The sequence below is a fragment of the Bombina bombina genome, chromosome 4 (genome assembly GCF_027579735.1).
Source record: "Bombina bombina isolate aBomBom1 chromosome 4, aBomBom1.pri, whole genome shotgun sequence".
Taxonomy (NCBI): Eukaryota; Metazoa; Chordata; class Amphibia; order Anura; family Bombinatoridae; genus Bombina; species Bombina bombina.
In genome coordinates this window covers 1,196,661,395-1,196,688,131 of record NC_069502.1, presented here as the reverse complement: position 1 = coordinate 1,196,688,131, position 26,737 = coordinate 1,196,661,395, and the positions used below count along the sequence as shown (strand labels likewise).

The window sequence follows — 26,737 nt, the reverse complement described above, 5'->3', positions numbered from 1 at the left end:
TACATTTAAAAAAAAAAAAAAAAAAAAATATAGGAAAAATTAAAGGACTAGAAAAGGTCAAAAACGAAACGTGCGCAGGTGAATTTCAATTTGAAATAGATCCAGTTTTGCAATATACTTCCATTAGCAAAACTTCTAGTAAAATGTATTAGGGTTTTCTGTGGCATATGCACATATCCTGCGAGTGCTCGTGCACCAGTAATCAAGCACCGGACCTTCTCAGAGCAGTAGCTTGTATGACACACAGAGAGCCTACAAGGAGCCAATCAGCTTTGTTCTACTCCTCCCCCATAACAACTCAGGGGAGCTGTGGCATATGTAGCCCTTAACAGTGAAAATGCAGGGAGGATAAAAATCACTTAGGGAATTTAGGTGAATAAAAACGTACACTGTAGCACAGAGGTTTGTTGTGCACACAATGATCACAGTGTTATATATTACTTTATTTGAGTAATGAACCTAAACACTTTAAAATGGGGCTTTTTTGTGAGGGTACTCACTGGTACTAAGTACCACCACTTTTACCATCCCATAACAGGTAATATTGGTAATTATCATGTAAATACTTTAGTTTTCACAAGAGGGGGCTGCAAAATATATCAGACATTGTTAACAACAATTTTGTCCATTTGCTTTTCTCAAAGTTACTGAGCACAATAAATAATAATAAAAAAAAAATGAAAAAAATCTTACCAAGGTGACCCCCCTCTTGGTCAGAAACTGGCCTAGTCTCTTTGCGCGACCACCGAAAAACTTCCCCAGTGCGCTGATCCAAGTCAAACAGAGCGGAACTCCAAACAGGCCATAAAATATACAGAACACTCGCCCAGCGGAAGTCTTTGGAGCGATATTGCCATAACCTAAATGGGAACATAAACGTTACCAAATACACCAATTCATCCCACGGATTTTGTACACGCATTTTATATTAAACTTCTATACTGATAGTTATGTTATCTAAAGCCTTCTTATAAAGAGAGTTCCATTATCTAAATAAGAAATACATTTAAAAACTTCTGGGAGGGGCCTAAAATGTCCTTTGACAAGCGCTGAGACATGTAGAGGCAGCCAGGCTGTCGAGTATCTACTGCATAACACTAACACCAGGGGGCGATAGAGATGCAAGTGTGATTAGTACTAAACAAAGCTATTTTAAAGGACAATTTAACTGATACAGCAAAACATTTTTTATTTGGAAATGTTTTAACACCAATATTGCTTTAAATTTATTTTATTCTTGAATGTTGTTTTCAGTACTGTATTTATTTTTAAACAGAACATGTGTGTTTACTTAATACTGATTTCACATTATCAGCAGCCAGCCTTATTCTCTAATAAGCTTATCATGCGTTTCCAGCATGGGGTGTGTATTTATTCAGGGGATGATAAATCCTACAGTGTACAGAGTTGGATTTTATTCTGATCTCACTTTCCCCCATTGGTGTATTTTGGTGTTTACAACGTGCCACTGTATCTATGTGTTTATACACCATATCATTGAAACACAGACTTGTTTTAATGTGGCTTAAAGAACTATAATCATTTGTTAGAGCATGTTGTTATTTCACCAATCCTCTCTAATAACAACCCCTGCTAAGTGTTACATATGGTTATATTTGTCATTACAAGCCAATCAGGAGTAGCATACACACATATCCACCAGTCACTACGTACTCAGCAATGTATATATACATACGCACAGGGGTGTAAAAATATCACTATGGTTTACTAGTCAGGGGCTAAAAGCTACTAGCCCAGAGGGAAAAAAGTTAGTTAGTGGTCCACTCAAAGTGTCAAAGTCAAATTTCTAAGTCATGCACTGCAATTTCTGAGCCATCCAGTATCAATGGAAATTTCAAGAGATAAAGATATATAAAGATATATATATATATATATAATATCTCTATCAATCTATCTATATATCTTGAAATTTCCATTTGTACTGGACAGCTCAGAAATTACATTGGACGACTGCAGTATATTATTTTATTATTATTATACTTTATTTATAAAGCGTCAACATATTCCGCAGCGCTGTCCATGGGTACATATCATTTAAATAAGACAATGATATAAGACTTGCAAGAGACAAGACAAAATGTTACAAACACATACAGGAGGAATTGGGGGCCCTATTCCCGTGGGAACTTACAATCTAGGAGGTTGAGAAACAGGAGGTGAGGATTGCAAGAGTGAGAAAGAGATATTAATGCAGAGTTACATGAGAGAAATGTTAGGTAAGAGAAATTAATTTATTATTGATTATTGAGTTGGGTGTTAGGCTTCTCTAAATCTTCAGGGAGCATTTAAAAGAAGAAAGATTAGTGGGAAGCCTGACAGGACGAGGGAGAGTGCTCCAGAGGGTAGGTGCTGCACGACAGAAGTTCTGCAGTCTAGCATGAGAAGAGGTGATAGTCAAAGATGCAAGGAGCAGGTCATTGTTGGATCTTAGTGGGCGGGCTGGAGTATTACTTGTTGACTAGAGCGGATAGGTAGTGGGGAGCGGTATTGGTGAGAATTTTGAATTTAATTATGCTGTGAATGGGGAGCCAATGAATGGCCTCATAGAGAAGTGCAGCAGATACAGAGCGATGGGAAAGGTGGGAAAGGTGTATCAGCCTTGCAGAGGCATTTAGGATGGATTGAAGAGGGGAGAGGCGGGAGCGAGGAAGGTCAGTAAGTAGGTTATTGCAGTAGGCAAGTCGGGAAATAACAAGGGAGTGAATTATTCGCTTTGTGGTGTTAGCGCTCAGAAAAGGGTGAATCTTGGAAATATTGCGTAGGTGGTTGCGGCAGGATGAGGAAAGTGATTGGATGTGGGGGATGTAACTCAGAGTCAGCGGGCTTTGGGCGATGGTGTCGACAGGGATAGGATTAGAATGAGCTTAGTTTTAGACATTTTAATCTTTAGGTGACAAGAGGCCATTCATAAAGAAATACCAGATAAGCAGTTGCTGACATGAGAAAGGACAGAGGGAGAGAGAGCAGGGGTGGAGAGGTAGATCTGGGTGTCACCAGCATAGAGGTGGTATTTGAAGCCATAACTGTTGATAAGTTTACCCAGCGAAGAAGTATAAATGGAGAAGAGTAGAGGACCCAGAACTGATCCTTGAGGTACTCCAACAGACAGAGGCATTGAGTCACCAGCAAATGACACAGAAAATGACCTGTGAGAAAGAAAAGAGTGAATCCAAGAAAGAGCAGTGTCAAAAAGTCCAAAAGAGCTAAGGGCCTGTAGGAGGAGGGGGTGGTCATCTGTGTCAAAGGTAGCTGAGAGGTCAAGAAAGACAAGTATAGAGTAGTGGCCATTGCTTTTAGCAGAAAGAAGATAGTTAGTAGCCTTGGTAAGGGCAGTCTCAGTTGAGTGTTTGGGGCGAAATCCAGATTGCAGGGGGTCAAGCAAGGAGTTGGTGGACAGGAAGTGGGTTAGGCAGTTGATATATATATATATATATTTATTTTATATACATACACACACACTTTTTTATTCCAGGGAGAAATGCTTTAATAGTTCTAGCGCAGTTTTATATGACTGAGGACAATGTTTTGCTGCGGTCACAGTGTAGCCTGGGACAGACATGGGAAGACATTTTTGAGCCATGATTCTTACCGATTGTTGTGATAACCGTAGCAGCGAAGATGACAGCGTTCGGCCAGTTCCAGTTATTGAAGGTGTGGTTCCCGGTAATGGTCACTCCTTGTCCGGCGGCTTCTGATACTGTCTAAAAGGAGGAAAATAAAAAAAAAGTTATGGTTAATACAGATTGCCATATCCACATAAATTTTCAGCAACAAGAGTTTGTAAATTATTTGTTGAATAGATATGACAGCAGAATGACCATTTTTAGGTTTAAAAGGTAAAAAAAGAATACAAAGAACATACACTATCCCTCTACAGGGGTTAAAAAAACATTTCTAAGTATCATTCATAGCAGCTCCTGATCAAGAAATCAGGTCATTGGCGGGTACTTGTGTATGCTGATTCTAAATGGTGGTGTCCTGTTCACAATATGCTATATGCTGTTGCTCCCGAGCTGTAACTAGCCCTATGCTTAAAAGGAGCTGACTATCCCAGGTGCCAGGGAGCCGCTGGCATCTTAAAATTAGGCCCTGGTGCCCACCATTAGCTGCACCTAACATTTAGCCTAGTTCATCTGGATACTATCTAGGCCTCTTAGGAGGGAAAACCCATAAATATATATATAGCAATTCAGAACTAAGGGTACAGTAAACTCAAACCATTCTACCAAGCAAATAAAACCGCAGAAAGTAAAGATATTCAAATATTTTTTCCCATTAGGAAGTTTCTTTTTTAAGCAGCATGAAGTGAATGTTACCGGGCATTGCTCACTGGCTGTTAAGCAGCTCCCAGATCTAATTTGTCTTTTAGATGCAACAAATACTTTAAAACTAGCATTTCTTTCATGTGACATTTATAAGGTTAAAATGATATACTTGGCAAGAACTATTGAAAGGGCTATGGTAGGAACCCAAACAATACTGTTTGTTCACTCAGTAATCTAATCTAAGGAGATAAAGCAAAGAGAAAGCGGCTTCATAAAAAACGAAATCTTTGAGCCCGGTCTAGTATCAGTGACTGCTGGATTACTATGTGCGGAGTAAGCTTGTACCTCTGCTGTCAATACAAGAAAGAATATGCAAACTAAATCGCTCCTTAAGGTTATTTTTTTATTTTTTTTTATTTATTATTTATTATTTTTAAATATGAAACAATTATAAAAATGCTTGCACATGCTCAGTAGCTGGTGAATCAGAAAGTGTGCATATAAAATGGGAATTGAAAAGTTGTTTAAAAATTGCATGCCCTATTCTGAATATTCATTTTGACTTTACGGCTCCTTTGTATATTTCCAACCAGCAAACAACCTATAGCACTGCTAAATGCCTCCTTGATGTTTTCTGTAATGTGCATTATTGTAAGTATGCGGTTAAATTGATCAACGTTAGAAGCTGACAGTGTTAAATCCATGTCCGAATGATAACATTTGTACAATCTCATTCCAATTGCAGACAAAGGGCAAACTCACAGAAACCGTATGACATAATGCGGTGCCAGGGACCCCTCTAGCTGCCCTCAGTCCTGTAACACAGCGTCATTTACCTCAATCAGCTTGAGACTTCACATTGTGCAGAACCTTATTCAGCTCGTGTGGTCAAACGCAAGAACAGTCTCTGAGGGACTATGGAAATCACTGAGGAACTAGGTCTGGTGCCTCGGTTCCCCCTCTCTAAATTTCTACAAACTTAAAACAAAAATGTAGTGCTCATGAAAATATTTATTAAATTAAACGGGAAAGAACAAATCCCAGACCAGAAAAGTGGTGTTCTAGGCTTTATTCTCTTGTGCCCTAATATTACAAATATCCAACTCCTGTTTTTTCACCCTCAGCAAATAATGTTATAAATAATTTAAGGGTTTTTATAAAAAATCATCTGAGGTCTTTGAGTAACGTATAGTTCATAGACTGTTTATAATTTAGCAGTAGCCAACTGCAGGTTTGTAGCCTTGATGCCACATCCCAGAGGCAGACCTTTTTTTCACTTTCTGCAATGAGATTTTTTTTAATGGAATCTTTTTTTTTTGCAGGTCATTTTTAAATAAAATTCAATTTTAAATTAGGCAGTAACACTAAAGCACCAGCTCAGTTGCAATGTGTTGATTAACTGGAGACTAAAGCAATTGTAAAAGCTTTATAATATATTGCAGCGGTTGAAAATTGGATTGCAAGTTAGCTGCAGACAAAAAAAATATTTTCTCTTGAATACATTCATTTCCTTTTATCTTGATCTAACATAGAAATGTAGTAATAAAAAAAGTGCATTGCTCATGAGAATGTCATTCAGAAAACACAGCTTTGTAGACTGGGAAAAGTTAGGGGGTAAAGAGCCAGTTAACACTGCATATTTGACTTTTCACTTCAAACAGCACTTTGCTGTGGATGCGCTGTGTTAAGGAAAACTTACACTGTGCTGCCAAAGCAAAGCTCTTTTTTTAAAGAGAACAGTCTGATGTGGAGCAGCGCTGCACAGTTAAAGCAGTAACAGTTCCTGCATGTGTCCTGTTCTTTCTGCAGACATGCTGCATTTTCTGTGATGACGTCTCAGATCACTGCATGTTCTGCCTTGGGGTACCACGTACTATAATTTCATGGCTGAAAGTCACAAATACAGATCTTGCTGGCCCTGACTTCTTACAGAGGGAATGTCACCACCTACAAGCTCATCACTGTGAAAACTGCTGGCATATAGTGCTCCAGACACGCTCATGAGACTACCCACCTGCTGTTCAACAAAGCATACCAAGAGAACAAAGTAATCTGGATTTATTTATTTATTAATTGGATGCGCTACTTGAATAATTAATAAAAATGTGTGTTTTAAGTACCTTAAGTACAGTAGAAGTGTAAAAGGGTACAGAAGGGTGAACTTCTATAAATACTATACACAGGCATTTTATTGTGCTTCGCAGATAGTGTTTTTTTTTTACAAACACACCATTTTTCCAATATATACACACAGTTTGTTTAGGTTTGTTTTTGTATATGAAATAGCCATTTCTGCAAATTGAAACCACAACTCAAATACAATGGGCTGAGTTTGTACTGAAAACTGACTTCTATCTTATCTGATTATTTACACAAAAAGTCTTCCTTATCATGGTTTACTCAAAGCCCAATATTTAGAAAGAACAATGGAAAGTGAGTATTTTAGTACCTCTCTGTCAAATCCCCCACCTAGTAGCATTATTTAACTTAATCCTTCTTGTTCATAGATTTTTAAGCAGTACTTAAGTACAGAAATTTTCAGTGTAGGTGGAGAAACCGGCAAAATCAGCTATTTCAAATGAGAAGATAATAAGGTAAAAGGAGCTATTTGTAAACAATTTAAAAGGGATACTAAACCCAAATTTTTTCTTTCACAATTCAGACAGAGAATGCAATTTTAAGCAACTTTCTAATTTACTCCTATTATCAATTTTTCTTCATTCTCTTGCAATCTTTATTTGAAAAAGAACGCATCTAAGCTAAAGGAGCCAGTCAATTTTTGGTTTAGTACCCTGGACAGCACTTGTTTATTAGTGCTGTCCAATCAGCAAGCACAACCAAGGTTATGAACCAAAAATGGGCTGGCTTCTAAAACTTACATTCTTGCTTTTCAAATAAAGATAGCAAGAGAATAAAGAAATAATAATAGGAGTAAATTATAAAGTTGCTTAAAACTGCATGTTCTATCTGAATCATGAAAGAAAAAAATTGGGCTCAGTGTCCTTTTAATACACTCCAGTAGATAAAATGTGTTATTGGCAACACATTAAAAAGGGGAGAAAATAATTGAGTACTGTCCCTTTAAAACACAAACACACAAATCTTTTGGACTATTTGTGGAATGTCACAACCCCACCTTATTTTAGATTTTTATGAAAAGAGAGATAATATCAGACAGACCGGTATACCCCCAGGCTTGCAGGTACATTGCTAAGACATGTACAATACGGGAATGTAATTACATTTACCAAGAACGATTTGTGTTATAAAAATGATACAAACGGGTAACTGCGCAGATCTTTTATGGCACTCTCTACATTTCTAGTGCAACAAGTGAGAGAATTGGCCTATTTATTTAGCAAATGTGTCATTCTGAAGATCAACAACTGCCAGTTACTTGTTCTCTACAACAGTTGGCAGTTTACCGCTCAGTCAGAGTGGTCAGACTCTAAAGTTTAGAAGTCTACATAAAAAATCCCAAGAAAGAGAAACCCCTTTAAAAAAAGGATATAAAATATTACTTTAGTAACAACAATTATTATTACTGTATATTAAAGTAAATAAAAATAAACAGGTTGTGTTAAAAAAAAAAAAAAAAAAACATTAATTTGTTTTCTTGCAAAACAAGCACTTCGGCATTAGGGGGCATATTTATCACAGTTCGAGTGGACATGACACGATGTAGCATATCATGTCCGCTGCACATCAATAAATGCTGACAGCATACGCCGTTGGCATTTATCATTGCACCAGCAGTTCACCGGAACTGCTTGTGCAATACCGCCCCCTACCGATTCACAGCCAATTGGCCGCTAGCAGGGGGTGTCAATCAACTCGATAGTATTTGATCAGGTTGATTTCTGTCCGGCACCTCAGAGCAGGCAGACAAGTTATGGAGCAGCGGTCTTTAGATCCTGAAGACTCGCCGGAAGCAAGGGGCATCAAGCTCCATTCGGCCCCTAGGTCACATGATTTTTGCAGCTGAAGATCTATATTGGTTAATAAACTGAATGGGAGCTATTTTATATAGTGTCTCCTCCTTGAGGGGCTGGGACAGGAAGTAAAGGACACTGCAAAAATGAAGTTAATTTTTTTTTTTTTAAAAAGGTAAAATCATTTTATAATGATGAATAATACACATTGCAATGATTTCTATTAAAGATCTGCATAAACAACAAATGCATAATAAAAGGACAATGCAATAGCACTTAGTATGAACTTCTTTTTATGACAAATATCAGTTATGTCTATTTCCACTCCCCCTGTATCATGTGACAACCATCAGCCAATCACAAATGCATATATGTAAATTCTTGCACATGCTCAGTAGGAGCTGGTAACAAAGAAATAGACTGTGCACATTTTGTTAAAGTCAGTTGTAAAGTTGTGTAAATATTCTGTTCTCTCTGATTCATAAAGGTTTCATTTTGAGTTGAGTGTCCCTTTCACTACAATAACACAGCCTGTTTAACGTGCTTTAGTGTGTTGGGCTTTCTAGTGTGTCACAATAGCACAGAACCGTGGCCCCGCTCTGTACACCCAGCCACGTCTGACATTTCAGGCACGCAAGCAGCTGGCTGCCTGTCTGTCTTGAGGCTTTTGTTATGTAATAGAGCAAATTCCTCTCACAAGAACCCCTTTGTGGTCAGAAATCAAAAGAAAGAAGCAAAGTGTCTGAGACATTTCTAAAACCAAGGAACATGATCCAAAAGAGTTTTAATAAGAGCCCAATAGAATTAATAAAGTTGCAATAATGTAGCGACTAAGAGGTGTAGATTGTAAGCTCTTTGGTGCAGGAAACTACTATTGCTGTTTCGTTTACGCTGAATCGTGGTTTTAAAAAAGAAAACAGTGTACCCATGAGACAATAGTCACTCTATGAAGAGGCACGTTACTGTTATGTTGTGATATTGAAGAATACGGCCAAACACACAAACTGAAATCAAATGTGTTGTAAAATAGAGGTTAGTTTGTCAAGTCAAATTAAACTGTCAGATAGGCCTGTGCAATTTAGCTATATTATTTATAACAAAACCCGCTGCAATATAGTGCTAAAAACAACTGCATGCGCCTAAGCCTACCTAGATATGCTCTGTTACAAAAAAGAATAAAACCAAACTGAAAGCAAAAAAAAAAAAAAAAAAAAAAACATTGCTTTCAATTTTGATTTTCAAGTAACTTAAGAATTTTAAACCTATGGGAAAAATACATTAAACATTAGTAATCATAAATTTAGTGGGGGGTGAAGGTCTATAAGAAAATCTCACGCTAATAAATTAGGAATTAATAAAAAAAACTTTTCAATATATTAAAGTTTTGTTATTTCTTTTATCCCTGGTTAAACGGCAAAACATGCCCGGTTCCGTTTTTTTTATAGTCTAAGTGAAGATTATGGTTTCACTTGTATAAGCAGCCGTCCCATATAAATTATTGCTATTATCATCCAGCACTTGGATCAGTCTGACTCATTAAATTACTATATAACCAGACTCCATGGACTCAGCTGCTGAGAAACTTATGTAGTGGATCTTCCAAAAATGAATCATTATCACTTTTTGTGATAACTTCAGTTTATAGCACTAGTTAAAAACGCAAACACTTTAAAAGGACAAAGTCCCTTTTTGTTTTTCACTTAATCATTAAGTCTTTGCATAAACAAGTGACTGACTGTGTCTTTGCCAGGGACAGGTGGCAGAAGCACTGATAGAAGGGGGGGGGGTACAATTCCTTGGAACTTTAGATAAAGTATTTTCAATTGCAGAATAAATAGACGATGAGCTGATTTTACATGGTCATAAAAAAAAAAAAAAAAAAAAAAAAAGCTAAATATTTCATTATTAAATATTTTATATAAAAGTAATCTTTTTATAAAGGCAAGTTTAACTACAGTATTCATTCTATCATTTGTTAAAGTGCCAGTCAGATGGTATGTTCAATAGTACCACTAAATAATAGTGTAAAAAAAAAAATTATATATATATATATATATATATATATATATATATATATATATATATATATATATATATATATATATATATATATATATTTTAATATATTGCACATTATATATTATCAGTATAAAAAGCACATAAAAAGGCAAAGAAACTTTCATGGATCAGACAAAACAGCAATTTTTTTTAAATTTACTTTTAATATCTAATTTGCTTCATTCTCTTGGTATCCTTTGTTGAAAAGCATACATAGATAGGCTCGGAAACAGCAGTGCACTACTGGGTGCTAGCTGCTGATTGGTGGCTGCACATATATGCCTCTTATCATTGGCTCACTTGATGTGTTCAGCTAGCGCCCAGTAGTGCATTGCTGCTTCTTCAACAAAGGATACCGAGAGAATTAAGAAAATTAGATAATAGAAGCAAAACAAAATGTTGTTTAAATTGTATGTTCTATCTGAATCAGAAAAGAAATGTTGGCATTTGATGTCCCTTTAAGCATTTCATTTGAAATAAAATCTTTATACCAAATAAAAGGTTTTATAAAATCAACTTTTTTTTTAAATTTATTTATTAAGAAAAATGTGCATTCTTTTGCAGTCTGTGAATAAACTCCTTGAAAAAAATGAATTAAGTTTGGCTACAGAAGGGAAAACATGTTAGTTAGGGACCAATGTAAATGAGTTACTGCGCTAATTACACTGTTGCTTTGTAGTGTGTTGCAAGGTCAGGGTTCTAAGGTATGTAAGGTATGTTTTTTAGGGTGCACTCCTGATTCTCTAGTGAAAAATCTTTTTAGAGAAACTAAGGAGGCAAAAATAAAACAAAGTATTTCTTTTAACTACTTTAAATATTTTATGGGGAAGTAGATTTTGAGTTTACAGTCCCTTTAAATTTATATTTGATACTTGACAACTTGCTTGTTCTAGGAAATTCAAGACTAGAGAGTCTGGAGAGTCTGTCCCCATCTTATTGCATTCCACAGAAGTATAAGAATGCCGAGTATCACTGAAGGGCGTACCAGGAGTTTAAACGCCCGACAAATCTCAGGAAACGTTTGGGTAACTTTCTATCTATCTAGATTCTACAAATGACGATAAAAAACAAAACCTATTTTAACCCCCATATTGTGTGCATCATAAAGATTAATACAAAGCAGTGCAGGGTTAATATGGAGCAAGTTTATTGCAAAAAACTATAGTACTTTATTTTTGCACTTTCAGCAACTGGTACAAATAATTATAGTACTTTATTTTTGCACTTTCAGCAACTGGTACAAATATGTGATACACAAATAACTATAGTACTTTATTTTTGCACTTTCAGCAACTGGTACAAATAATTATAGTACTTTATTTTTGCACTTTCAGCAACTGGTACAAATATGTGATACACAAATAACTATAGTACTTTATTTTTGCACTTTCAGTAACTGGTACAAATATGTGATACACAAATAACTATAGTACTTTATTTTTGCACTTTCAGTAACTGGTACAAATATGTGATACACAAATAACTATAGTACTTTATTTTTGCACTTTCAGTAACTGGTACAAATATGTGATACACAAATAACTATAGTACTTTATTTTTGCACTCAGTAACTGGTACAAATATGTGATACACAAATAACTATAGTACTTTATTTTTGCACTCAGTAACTGGTACAAATATGTGATACACAAATACCTATAGTACTTTATTTTTGCACTTTCAGTAACTGGTACAAATATGTGATACACAAATAACTATAGTACTTTATTTTTGCACTCAGTAACTGGTACAAATATGTGATACACAAATACCTATAGTACTTTATTTTTGCACTTTCAGTAACTGGTACAAATATGTGATACACAAATAACTGATAGGATATCTTAAGAGAAAGTGTCACAAACAGCCAGCGGACTTTGTACCACCACAAGGAGATCGTACAACGGCCATATAATATCAGCAAGATAGAAAAACATAATAGCCAACAGGTGGTGAGGTGCTATTGGGCTTAAATGCACCTATTGTCACAAATAGTGCAGATTTCTTTGGCAGCTAAGAGGTTAAAGAATTAAATGGAAAAGGGTCAGAAAGTAACTTTCCATGATTCATATAGGACATGCATATTTTTTTTTTTTAAGGACAAAATACTTAAAGGGACAGTATACTGTAAAATTGTTTTTCCCTTAATGTGTTTCCAATTACTTTTTTTTACCAGCTGCAGAGTATAAAATGTATGGGGTTTGCTTTTTTAAGGCTTATTTGTGTATATGAATTAGCCAATTTTGTGTTTTGAAGGCACAACCTAATAAAATGGGTTGAGCTTGTAGGTAATTAGATCTCATTACTTTATCACATTGTGTACATATACATGCTTGTTTATCTTATATCTATCCATAAACCAATCACCAATACTTGGAGAGAACAATGGAAAATTAACATTTTATTACCTTATCTCTTCTATACCCCACTAGAAGTGTAATTTCTTCTACTGGCTGTGTTAAAGGGACACTGAACCCAAATTTTTTCTTTCGTGGTTCAGAAAGAGCATGACATTTTAAGCAACTTTCTAATTTACTCCTATTATCAAATGTTCTTTATTCTCTTGGTATCTTTATTTGAAATGCAAGAATGCAAGTTTAGATGCTGGCCAATTTTTGGTGAACAACCTAGGTTGCCCTTGCTGATTGGTGGATAAATTCATTCACCAATCAAAAACTGCTGTCCAGAGTCTGAATCAAGAAAAAAGCTTAGATGCCTTCTTTTTTATATAAATATAGCAAGAGAAGGAAGAAACATTGATAATAGGAGTAAATTAGAAAGTTGCTTAAAATTGCATGCTCTATCTGAATCACGAAAGAAAAGTTTTAGGTTCAGTGTCCCTTTAACACAGCTTGGCCTGGAGGCCAAAAGCTTTCAGGATGGGTGGGGATACCACAGGCTAAATAATCTATTTCAAATGCCAATATAAGGTTAATGGAAATACTTGTAAACAATTTAATACACTGCAGCAGGTAAAGTGGATCACTGCAAACAAATTAAAGGTGAACAACTTTTTGAGTAAACTGCCCTTTAATGGAATTTAGGTTTTAAGATAAATTCATCATTTGCTGCCCATAACTTGGTACAGGATGGGTAATGCGCTTCTCCAGTGTTAAAAGACCACTAAATGCAGTAAAATTCAACAACTGGCAAATACACAATAAAAACACAATGCAAAAGCACTTATTTTCGTCATTTGTCAGATTCTACTACTCTTTTCAAATTCATAGTTAATCCAGTTTTCTCTCCTCCTCTAGAACATGAGAGTCATCAGCCAATTACAAAATGCATACACGTATATGCTGTTCACTTCTGCACATGCTCAGTAGGAGCCTCAGATAATGTGTATATAAAAAGTATGTGCGTATTTTGATAATGGAAGAATATTGAAGCTTTAGATTGCTTGCTTTATCCTGAATCATGAAACGTTCGTGCCCCTTTAATTGATATATTATTACATCATTATTGACACAACAAAAGGCTTGCAAGAGGTTGAGCGCGTGCGCTTAGCCTGCACCATCACAATATAATCAGGGAGGGAGGGTGTGACGATTAATCCATTGTTTTAAACACACTGCAAGTTTAGTTAATAAATGACTGTTTAGCCTTGAATGCCTACACTTATTTTGATAAAAAAAAAGGGTCTAATTAAATATTTTCCAGTCCAAAGAAGAGCTGTGTTGTTTAAAGTGCAAAGAGAAAAGCAGCCTTTAAATAAAAGTGATATCTAAACAGAGGGCAGGCCAGGGTCAAAGGTCAACTGCATCAAAGCCAAGAGGTTACACGTCTACAGAACTCTGCAAGTGCAATCGCGATTTACACTAGAATGATTACTGTGACCTTAATTTAACTTGTGCGAAAACCCAATATTGCTCACGCGCAAACAATAGCACTCCACTCGTAATCTGGCCCATAATGCATTAATGAAAAGGGCTTAAGCAAGTGTCTTCCCATGGGTTTAAAGAGACACTGAACCCAATTTTTTTTTCTTCCCTGATTCAGATCGAGCATGCAGTTTTAAGCAACTTTCTAATTTACTCCTATTATCAATTTTTATTCATTCTCTTGCTATCTTTATTTGAAAAAGAAGGCATCTAAGCTAACGAGCCAGACAATTTGTCATTCAGAACCCTGGTCAGCACTTGTTTATTGGTGGGTGAATTTATCCACCAATCATCAAGAACAACCCAGGTTGTTCACCAAAAATGGGCCAGAGAATGAAAACAATTTGATAATAGGAGTACATTAGAAAGTTGCATGCTCTATCTGAATCACGAAAAAAATAAAAAAAATTGGGTTCAGTGTCCTTTTAACTCCTACTTCCAAACTGCAAATCTGACAGCTCCAGAGCAGGACAATTACATAAGGGTTTAACCATTTAGCAGGTGCACAAATCAAATGCAAAAATGACACTAACAAATTAGTGTGGAAAATTTGCATTATACTGTCTTATTAAATAGGGATTTTCTATCACGCATATGAAAGAGCTCTGAGCAAAATATGTACTGTTTGGTCACAGAAAGGGGAAGATATATATAAAAAGCCTTTTACGTATGATGGATTTATAGGTTGTTAAATAGAGACAGATATAAACAGGCTCATGCACTGATCAACTAATCACTTTCTTGGATGTTGCAGGGTCAGAGCTCCGAAGAACACTCTCCAGCCTCTCTGTGGACAATGGATTACCCACAATTTTCAGACATATATAGGCTGCAAAATAATCAATGAAAGTATATATCAAAGTGTTAATAGATACTTTTGAAAAATAAAACAAAATGTGCTTAATTCCTTACAAAGATAAGGATACAAAGATGTACTAGATACATTAGCACAAGCTGAACTGTAAAAGATCATGGCTACCCAGCTAGTTTATCTGGAGAGAGTGTCTACTCTAAAAGAGAGTCTAACATGCCAAGATCAGGTTTGCTGATGGATCGGAAACCTGTATAAAGAAGGATCAGTCTTTACTGTCTCCTGATAACTGAATATGGTCACTTGCTTTTCCTTCCAACATAGAAGCTTTAGCAATACGTAAACAGGAAAAAGAAGGTTACAGATGTTTACAAATTAAAAAAAAAGAAAAATAATGCAGATTCATTAACTGCTTTAAATTTTCTTGAAGATATCATCAACACTAGATCAGTATGTTCTCAGATATTCAGCGAGTTGGGGAGGTACCAAAATAAAATAAACTGAGGCACATTCCCCCCTACGTACTGTCACACAATTATCTAATGGAATCCCAGCTGATCAGCTTCTGCTAAGCAATGTGTACCTTATCTGCAGATGTTCCTTGCTCACAGCCAATAAACAAACTGTTTTTTTAAATTGCTCCCCTATCCCAGCTGCAGATTATTTGGCACAATTACCAGAGAACGGAATAGGCGGCATTAAATCCAGTATAGTCGTCAGCAGCTTCTGGGTAACCACTATTAAATACAGAGGTGTCTAATATACAGGAAAAAGCTGAATAAACACGTGCAAAATAGCACAATATATAATGAACCAAACACACCTTCAGCACATACATATAGGGGTCAATTTATCAAGCTCCATACGGACCGCTGCTCCATAACCTGTCCGAGGGGGGGGGGGCAGCTACACTACAGAAAAAGTGGGAATAGCAGAAAAAAAACAAAAAACAACCCCACAAATTGTATTGCAAAGTGGCTGCCAGTACCCAAAATGGTGGCCAATAGTTAGTGGGGGGAGGGTTAGAGAGGGGGGATCCTACACTACATAAAATTCTGTATATCATTTAAAAAAAGAAATAAAAAAACAAAACCTTTTATTTTTATACTGGCAGACTTTCTGCCAGTACTAAAGATGGTGGTGACACTAGTGAGGTGGGGGAGAGAAGAGAGCTGTTTGAGAGTGGTCAGGGTGGGATCAAGGGGTGGGAGGCTGATCTCTACACTAAAGCTAAAATTAACTAATTCACTACTAGGCATAATACACGTGTGGGGCGCAGCTGCATTTAGTGGCCTTCTAATTACCAAAAAGCAATGCCAAAGCAATATGTCTGCTATTTCTGAACAAAGGGTATCCCAGAGAAGCATTTACAACCATTTGTGCCATAATTGCACAAGCTGTTTGTAAATAATTTCAGTGAGAAACCTAAAGTTTGTGAAAAAGTGAAAGTTTTTTTTATTTTATCACATTTCATGTGAAGGGATATTCAGGGATTCCTGACAGATATCAGTGTTCCAATGTAACGATTGCCAATTTTGAAGAAAAAAAAAATTGGTTTGGAAATAGCAAAGTGTTACTTGTATGTATTGCACTATAACTTGCAAAAAAAGGCAAAGAACATGTAAACATTGGGTATTTCTAAACTCAAGACAAAATGTATAAACTATTTAGCATGGTTGCTTTTTGGTGGTTGTAGATGTGTAACAATTTTTTGCGGTCAAAGTTAGAAAAACTAACTAGTAAATTATAAGATATGATGAAAATAATGGTATCTTTAGAAAGTTCATTTAATGGCAAGAAAAATTGAATATAATATGTGTGGGTACAGTAAATGAGTAAGAGGAAATTTACAGCTAAACATAAACACTGCAGAAATGTAAAAATAACCCTGGTCTTTAAGGGTAAGAAAATTGAAAAATGGTCTGGCCCTTGAGGGGTTAGAGCTGGCTGTAGCTTGTAAAAAAAAAAAAAAAAAAACCACCACACACAAACCTGAAATTTGCTAGTGTGCCTTTCATTTTTATGCATCATGTCCATTTAACTGTACAGTATATAAAACAGTTGTACATTTGGATTTACAGGCTTCAGAGCATCAACACTAATCAAGTGCCATTCCTGAGCCACTTTTGGAGTGTGCAAGAAAACCACAGTACACATACAAAAGCATTATCACTTTCACACTATTCGGGTGTCCGGTTTCTTTTTTTATAAGAAAATACTAAAAATGTAAAAAAATGGCCATTAACTGTTTTGTGAGACGACCAGAGTAAGTACGTTTCAAGAGCAAACCGTATTGAAAAGTTTAGTATCGACATTTTCACAAAAATTTCCATAAACTTAGCGCCTGTATTACACTAATTAAATCTTCAGCGAGCAGGGTATGTGTTGTGTCAGTGAACAGGCATGTTGTGTGTATCTTAATCCTCTGTGTCACACGTAGCATATGTGCGTATGCCACTGAACCCATAATAACTTTTACTAGAAGCATTTTTGCTAATGGAAGTATATTGCAAAATGCTTCTATTTAAAAACGAAAATGTACTTGTGTGCATTTCAATTTGGACCTTTCTATCCCTTTAAACATTAGAATGCCAATACTTAAAGGGATATGAAATCCAAAAATGTTGTTTTGTGATTCACACAGAATATAAAAATAAAAAGTGTCAAATTTACTTCTTTTATCAAATTTGCTCCATTCCCATGATATTCTGTGTTGAAGAGATACCTAGGTAGGCATCTACAGCACTACATAGAAGGAAATAGTGCTGCCAGTGCTCTTGCAAATGGATAACATTCTTGCAAAACCAATGCCATATAATAATCGGGAAATGGTCCGGCACCTAAGCTTAGGCCCCGGCTTTTCAACAAAGGAAAGCAAAAGAACAATGAACAATAAATGATAATACAAGTTAAATAGAAAGATGTTTAACATTGCATGCTCTGAATCATGAAAGAAAAATTGGGGGTTTAAAATCCCTTCAAACTGAAGTCTGAGGCTTAACATTTAAAAGTAAAACATTTGAATATTAAAAATAGGTAGCAAAATGAAGACTCGTTTGTAAAAACAAATATTGAGAGTTCAAAACATTTAAAATGTACAAATGAAGCCAGAAATGAGCTCTTTACCAAATGTCCTAAAACATATTTGGGCTCTTATAAAAAAGTGTGACAGCCATCTGGCTGCCCGAGATTTAGCCTGGGAAACAAGTGTTCCACGTGGACAATATATCATTATCTATGGGAGGTCATCGCCTGCCCAATGGAAAATTACAGCGAACAATGGGGATGCGCTGCCTGAAGAAGGACACACGTTTATTTATTTATTTATTGTAATACATTTAATTTGCAGCCCTTGGCATAATAAAGCAAGGGGCTGAGAAAGTTAAAGGAAATGGAAAATATCCTGGGAATCTGCCGTTTGTATGAGCAGTGGGAGAGTTTATCTTGTAAGGAATCAGATCTAATCTCAGTTTACTGGATCAAAACCAGAGCCAACATCCCCTGCTCTGGCTCTGCAGTAAAGTGTAGCAGAAGCTAGTTTAGTTATTGCAATTTGCAGCAAAATAAACAATATTTACTTGTGTTCATTTAACCCATTACTTGCCAAAGACATCTGCAATAGATTGTTATCCATCTGTAAGCCTCACTGATACTGAAAAGGGGCGCAATGTTAATACTTTTCAATTCACTTCTATTATCAAATGTACTTCATTCTCTTGTTATCTTTTGTTGGCAAGCATACTCATGTATGTTCAGGAGCAGTAATGCCCTACTGGGAGCTAGCTGGTGATTGGTTGCTACAAAGTTATGCCTCTTGTCATTTGCTCACCAAATATGCTCAGCTAGTTCCCAGTAGTGCATTTCTGCTCTGGAGCTGAATTTAACTATGTGTTAACCACAGTCATATTTAAGCAACAGTGCAGTAATTAAATGCTCTAACCTATGTCCCTTTAATGCATTAACCATTTGTGATCAATCTAAATTTAATGATGAAGCCAGCGTATCTGGAATGGGAATTTTGTAATATTTTCTAGGTTTTCCAGATTAAAAAAAAAAAAAAAAAAAAAACTTGACAAGACCCAAGTTTCACAAGAGGTGAAATAAGGACACAGAGTGAAATGCGTCTCTTACAGAGGAGTAGTGTTCTTCCTTTTCTTACAGTTTTAAAGGGACATCATTTTGTTTTTAAACTGTCATGTTCTTGGTTTTGCAATCCAGACACATCCTGACATAATAGGAGTCATTGGATTGTTTATATTAAATCAGGTGATTTGGGCCAATGCTTTGCATGATATAGTGCCGAGCTTATTATTTACACTTAGCCTTAGATTGATGGGAGTTATTTGAATTGATTGTGCACTATTATCGGTTTGCACAGTTATTAGCCGATTGCTTGTTATTGCTGATTATATCTACTGTATAGATAAATGTGTAAGGCTTTGTCCTGTTATTGATATATAGTCCTTAGCTCTTTTGACTTTTATGATTTTTTTTCTTTAATTTTTTATAAATTGTACTATATGTACCCGATTCAACCTCTATAAGTATATATTTGTTATTTTAAGAGTGGGCTAGATATTTTTTCCTTAGCCTTATAGCTGGCTATTTACCATTACATATAGATATTTTAAGATATTTTTATGTTAGAATGAAGTCCAGGTTTACTTTATTGAAAAGCCCCTTGCCAAGGAGAAAATCCCTTGCATTGGTGGAGAGCTAACAAAGATAAATATCCCAGCTTGGCAAAATTGGCAAAACCCTACTTAGGCATCTCAGGCACCTCAACACCATCTGAGCGCCTCTTCTCTGCTGCAGGCAAAATTGCTGCAAAAAAAAGACAGCCAGACTCAGCCAGGAGCATGAGGACTGTTGACCGAATATTATAAACAAACAAACATAGTTCCATTCTAGTTCTACCTCTTTTTACAGTTTGTGGTTTTGCTTTGCTTAATTATAAAAATTGTTTTCGCTGCTTAAAATTAAACAGTTATGTTTATGTAAAGTTTTAATCTAAAGTTTTATATTTGTAACACTCAATATGTGGATTTTATTTTTAAAAACAGGAATATTTTTTTTTTAAACCGATTAGTTGACTAATCGAAAAAATATTTGGCTGATTAATCGATTATGAAAATAATGGTTAGTTGCAGCCTTAATTTGCATTATCAACAAATAAATGATAAAAAGACAATGCAAATGGCACTTAGTCTGAAGTTCAAATGAATAGATTTTTTTCTGAAAATGTCAGTTATCCATTCCACTCCCCTGTATCATGTGACAGCCATCAGCCAATCACAAATGCATGTATGTACATTCTGTAAATTCTTGCACATGTTCAGTAGGAGTTGGTGACTCAAATATGTAAATATATAAAAAAAATAAAAAGACTGCACATTTTGTTAATGAAAGTAAATTGGAAAGGCGTTTAAAATTGCTGCTCGATCTGAATTGTGAAAGTTTAATTTGACTTGAGTGTCCCTTTAACCTCATGCGGAGAAGAGGCTTTTAGACACAAGCAACACTGAACTAGGACGATTCCCACTATAATACAAAGACAAGGTAAGGTAGGGAGCCAGTTACACAGATAAGGGAGAGGTGGTTCTGCCTCAGGGGGACAGATGTGTGTACTAACCTGTTCACGGAACTGGACTGATGACTGTTCTTTTATATATATATATATATATATATATATATCTTGCTGCACAGCTTCTTCTACCTTAAACAATATATACCTTTATATAGCAAGAGAACCAGATACAACAAGATAACACAAAGGGTTACTCAACATCTGAGTCATCTTTAAACTTCAGATAGTTCATTCGACCAAAACATTCACAAGTAAAAGCAATTAAACATGTAGTATCTAGTTTGTGTTATTGCGCGTATGATCAGAGCCTAATTGCTTGGTGCTGGGTACAATTACTCGTCTGAGATAAACTAAATATTACAGTACCTGCTACCCTGCGGTTTTAATGCCGTGTTTCCAAAAGACAGTAACAATGTTCATGTGATTGTAGAAGATATAAAATCAGCAAAAAGTAAATCTGGCTGCAATTGGCAATGTAGCATCAATAAAATATATACACTGAAGCTTTGAGGTATCCTACAAGATTCTGGGGTAAAATGTATTAAGCTGCATTTGCAGATTTTTGTTGGCTATGTTTCTTTCCTCTCCGCCATCTCAGAAGTGGCAAAATCAATCACCCAGACACTCACTCATTCGTGGCGATTCACATGCCCTGTTCTAAAGCAAATCGGTAGTGTCAGAGCAGCGGGCGGCATTGCACATGAAACATGCAGTGTAAATTTTCGATTGCAGACGGACAGATTCGCTATTTGCAAACCTGTCCTCCTGCAGGGATGGTAAGCGTATCCCTCTGTAGAACTTAAAATGGATACTGAGCCCAAAATTTTTCTTTCATGATACAGATAGAAAGTTAAAATTGAATCCTCTAATTTACTCCTATTATCAATTTTTCTTCATTCTCTTGCTATCTTTATTTGAAAAAGAACGTAAGTGTAAGAGCCGACCCATCATTGGTTCAGAACCCTGGGTAGCGCTTGCTGATTGGTGGCTACATTTTAGCCACCAATCAGCAAGCGCTACCCAGGTGCTTTTTTTTCTCCTGCTTTTTCATATAAAGATATCAAGAGAATGAAGAAAAATTGCATCCTCTATCTGAATCATGAAAGAAAAAAACTTGGGTTCAGTATCCCTTTAAATACAACATTTTGAACTTGAAAGTGCAGCAATTAATAGTTATTCATTTCTATGTAAAAATAATTTCAAGCTCAGAGCTTTCTAAAATATGGAATCAAACAAAAAAAGTACACGTTAAACATTCTTTGCTGGCTGTTAGCAACAGCAGATTTTCTTGCAGCTGTGAGTTATTGGCTCCATATGTATCATGTACATTTCTAGACTTTAGGTTCATTCAAATTCATTTTTACGCAATCAAATATTTTAAAATAAAAACAAACAATGAAATGATAAAAATGTTGACTTTCAGTATCTATGGAAGCTTTAGTATACATTGAATGCCCAGTGCTACATATGTATTTAATGTTAAAAAATCCAATGCAGTTATCAGGTGTGTTGTATATTATTCCTGGCAGATGCTGAAATAACTTACATCATGTGACTACTGTTACACTAAAAACAGAACATGATTGACCTAAAACATCATTTTAGACAGCTTCACTTGTGTAACTTCCCTCTAAAATGCCATAATGCTACTGTGCGACAGCTATAAATAGCTGCACCGAGATTGCATCAAGACATTCTGCCTTCTAGTAGGAGTGATGTGAGAGTATGTTTGCATTACTCACCCTACCTAGCCAACTTAAACCCCCCCTGCTAGGTAAATAACCACTTGCAGCGCCGGATCAGAGCTTGGCTGGTGACTGTCAATCTTGTTTGTCTGACCTGAGCCAATTGGGAACTAGAATGGTTGCAGCTCCCACAGAGGACTTTAGCTATGTGCTTAAACTCTGTGTGAGGGGTGGGGGGCAATGCAAAAATTACATACGCACATTAATGTTCCTTGACGTGGATAGGTGCAAATACTCATTGTACCAATCAGCCAGTTGAGATGCTACTTTTTCATATGACGAGAAAACAAACAAAATATAAATACAGGTGGCCCTCGTTTTACAACGGTTCAATTTACACCGTTTCAGAATAACAACCTTTTTTTCCAGTCATGTGACTGCTATTGAAAAGCATTGAGAAGCAGTGCATTTATTAAAATAGCCAGTAGGTGGAGCTGTCCGCTTGTGTTGAAGCAAAGCCAAGCAAGCTGAAATTAATCAGTTTAACCAGACCTGAGCTATCGAGCAGATTTCTAAGGAAAAAGATCTTCCTGTCTATAAATCAGTGCAGATTGGAATGCATAGAAAGAACTGTTTGCAGAAAAATGCAAGTGAAGTCTGTGTTGTGTGATTATTTTATTAGGTTTATAATGCTGTTTAGCAAATGTTTTTGTTCATTTTACTTAGTTTAATTATATATTCTGTATTGTGTGATTATTTTATTAGGTTTATAATGCTGTTTAGCATTTAAAGTCTTCATTTCAAATCTTTAAAAATTATGTATTAGTTGTTACTTATGACAACTTTGAGAGGGGCCTGGAACCTAACTCCCTCACTTCCCATTGACTTACATTATAAACTGGGTTTCAATTTACAACCATTCCTTCTGGAACCTAACCCCGGCGTAAACTGAGGGCTATATATATATATATATATCTTTAAAAATGTCCCTTTAACTCTTAAAAAAAAGCATTTTTTTTTTTAAAAAAAACACTTAATTTTAGTTTTTTCCCCCCCTCTTTTATTTATTTCCCTCCCTGTATCATGTGACCATCACCTGACACCTATATACTATGAAGTTGTACGCATGCTCAGTGGGAGCTGGTGCCTAAGAAAGTTAAGGCGCTAACGAGAACATGAACCCATTTCCGATTGGTTGTCATGGGCCAATCAGATCATGCATTAGCGCCTATCTCGTATGTATGATCTTATTGGTCCGTTCCATCTTCACTATCTATTATAGCCTTAGTCGGGGGGGGGGGGGGGTACTAAGCCCCCCTTTTAAACCTCATTCCCCAAGGTTCACTTGGGATGGATGCCAGAGGATTGGTTTGGGCGCCCCCCCTAACCCCACAGGCAGAGGCAAACACAAATAATGAAGATGTGTGAATTACAGTGCCCATCTGATTGGTCTCCATGAGGTCACCGGATACAGAACCAATCAGATGAATGGTTCAGGTTCTCCCTAGCGCCTTATTAAGAAGGTGTGTACAGGAAATTATTGTGAACAGTCTGATTATGAAAGTAAATTGAAAAGGTTTTTTGTTTCTTTTAATTGCATTCTCTATCTCTATCATGAAAGTTTAATTGTGACATCAAAACTTATGATACAGTCAACATTAAACTGCTCAGAAACACTATTTCATAGCAGAATAAAACTACAAAAAAAAAAGAAAAATGTACACAAAACAAAGAAATCTTAATGCAGATTAAAATAAAAACAATCTGACCACATGGAGGTAAAACATTTGTGTGTCTGTGCACTTCACTGGCCCACTGCCCAAAGAACATGTGAAATATTATTCTAGGAATCTTGCAGAGATTTAATCAAACAGAAACAAACTGGAGTGTTCCTGAATTACACAATTAGCAATTGTCATCTGTAAATGGAAAATAAGGCAATAAAAAAACATTTCCTGGCTATCCACCCCAGGTAAGACTTGGCCCAGCGTCTCTTCGCTGAGTTTTCATTGAGAAGCCTGACATTTTCTTGTGCGGAACAGAATCCAAGTGTGTCAGGTGTTAAACTAAAGCTGATGTGCGTCCAACACCAAGCAAAGGTTTCCTATTCCCAGTGTGCCAGCAAAAGAGGTGATGACAGAGGAGCCCTGAAACTGTATTTAGCCAAAAGTCTAGTGCAGACTCCCAAATGCATTTTAAAAACTCTTGAAAGCTCTGCACATTTCCTCTTGTTTTATTTCAACTTTAGAACCAGACACACACACGCGCACATACACGTGCACACACATTATTTCCCCAGTGCTGGACAAGGTTTGTTTGTACAGGAATGCAGAAGGCTCAGGATCTGGAAGCAAACTGGTGATTGGTGGCTGTTCATATATGCCTGATGTCATTGGCTTACAGAGGTGTTCAGCTAGCTCCCAATAGTGCACTGCTTCACCTTCAATAAAAGGATACTAAAGAATGAAGCAAAATTGGTTACAGAAGTAAATTTGAAAGCTGTTAAAAAAATAAAAAAACAAACTCTATGCTTTATCTGAATCATGAAAGGAAAATCTTGGGTTTCATGTCCCTATAAACACCTTGAGATTGTAATTATAAACAAATTCCCCTTTCCCTTAACTTAAATCTTAAAATTGTGTTTTTTCCCTGTTTCCTATTAAAAGTAGAAGGGCCGACTCCAGACTGAACACGGTTATATTCCATACAGTCATTGGTTGCTCGCTCTAGTGACTCAATAACAGTGTCTCTAATTGGCTCAGCAGTGACAGTAACCAGGTCTCATGCTAATCTTTGCTTTGAAAATATAATTATATTAAGCATTTATTTAGGGCTAGATTATGAGTGAGGCGCTATCTTTACGTTCGCTGGTAAAGAGGCAAATGTGTCCCTTTACCAGCTACCGCTAACTCAATTTTACACTTAGCGCTAGCATTCATTAACCAGAGGTAAAAACTTTGGGTAATGAAAGAAAGTTGCCCTAATTGCCCCCAAAATAAAAAGGACAGAAGAGTAACATTAAATAAAAAATATCAGCATCTTTCTAGGACAAAATAAACTTTCATGATTCAGATAGAGCATGTAATTTTAAACAATTTTCCAATTTACTTTTATCACCGATTTTGCTTTGTTCTTTTGGTATTCTTAGTTGAAAGCTTAACCTAGGAGGGTCATATACTAATTTCTTAGACCTTGAAGCCCACCTCTTTCAGATTGCATTTTAACAGTTTTTCACCACTAGAGGGTGTTAGTTCACGTATTTCATATAGATAACACTGTGCTCGTGAAGTTATCTGGGAGCAGGCACTGATTGGCTAGACTGCAAGTCTGTCAAAAGAACTGAACAAAGAGGCAGTTTGCAGAGGCTTAGATACAAGATAATAACAGAGGTTAAAAGTATATTTCTATAACTGTGTTAGTTATGCAAAACTGGGAAATGGGTAATAATGGGATTATCTATCTTTTAAAACAATAAAAATTCTGGTGTAGACTGTCCCTTTAAAGTGAGGGGATGTGAGGTGAATATGGGACTGAGTTTGTACTCTAAATATATGCTTATAGCTTATTTATTTTTAATTTTGCTGCCCAACACTGCACAATTTGCCCTCTGCCCTAGGTGGTTTTCACTGTCTGACAGCATGGGAACGAGGCTCCAATTGTGAGCAGTTGGCTTCCAGGTAATGCGAACGCAAGGTCGCGTTTGCATTGCGCATCACTTGGAATTACTGAGTGGAGAGCAAATAGCACGCTTGTGTAAGCACAATATTGCGCTCCACTCATAATCTAGCCCTTAGTGTTTAATGCCGGTTTAAAGTTGATATTGGCGCTAAATGGGAAATGTCTGATAATATTCTGGTTGCGGAGAGTCACACTCCATATGCCTAGGAACAGCTATATTACAAAAACGCACAAAATTCATATAGTTAAAAAATAAAAATAAATAATGGAATAAATACGAGTGAATAAAACACATAGATAAGTCACATTTACCATCATCAGAAGTTACTCTCTCTCCCTATGGGAAGTTTCCATTCAGAGAAAAATGAAAACCCTGTGTGTAAATGAAATCTGTAACAAAGGGGTCTTTCTCAGCTCGGTTCCTTTTTCTACTCTGACCCACGTCATCACTGTGGGAAAAGACAGGTTGGGCTTAGCCCACAGGAGGGCAAGACACAAGGACATGTATTGGTCGTATTGTCCCGTATTATGGAGCTTTCCTTGTCCTGGTTTATCCCCTGTTTTAACCCCCAGGAAAAAGTTCCAACAACGTAGATATTTACACAATTTATTTTTTCTTTACCACTGACCGTATCTATCAGTTTGACAAAATTAAAAAAAAACTTTCATGGTTCAGAGAGACTTTTTCAAACTACTTCGCTTATCAAATTTACTTTGTTCAAAAGCATATGTAGGTAGGCTCAGGAGCAGACGTGCACTACTGAGAATCAGCTGGCCATTGGAGAAGGCAATTAGCGATTGATGGCTACACACATG

At 36.2% G+C, this 26,737-nt stretch overlaps 1 protein-coding gene across 1 annotated transcript in view; it reads right to left on the bottom strand.

Moving 5' to 3' along the window:
- The window catches only part of KCNK5 (potassium two pore domain channel subfamily K member 5), a 59,640-nt gene that overhangs the window by 7,351 nt on the left and 25,552 nt on the right, over positions 1–26,737 (bottom strand). Inside the window, exons 2-3 of the mRNA XM_053712676.1 lie at positions 3,611–3,722; positions 694–860 (exon numbers count right to left, since the gene is read on the bottom strand). Of these exons, the coding sequence (XP_053568651.1) occupies positions 694–860; positions 3,611–3,722 (279 nt within the window). The remainder of the gene's footprint in view (positions 1–693; positions 861–3,610; positions 3,723–26,737) is intronic.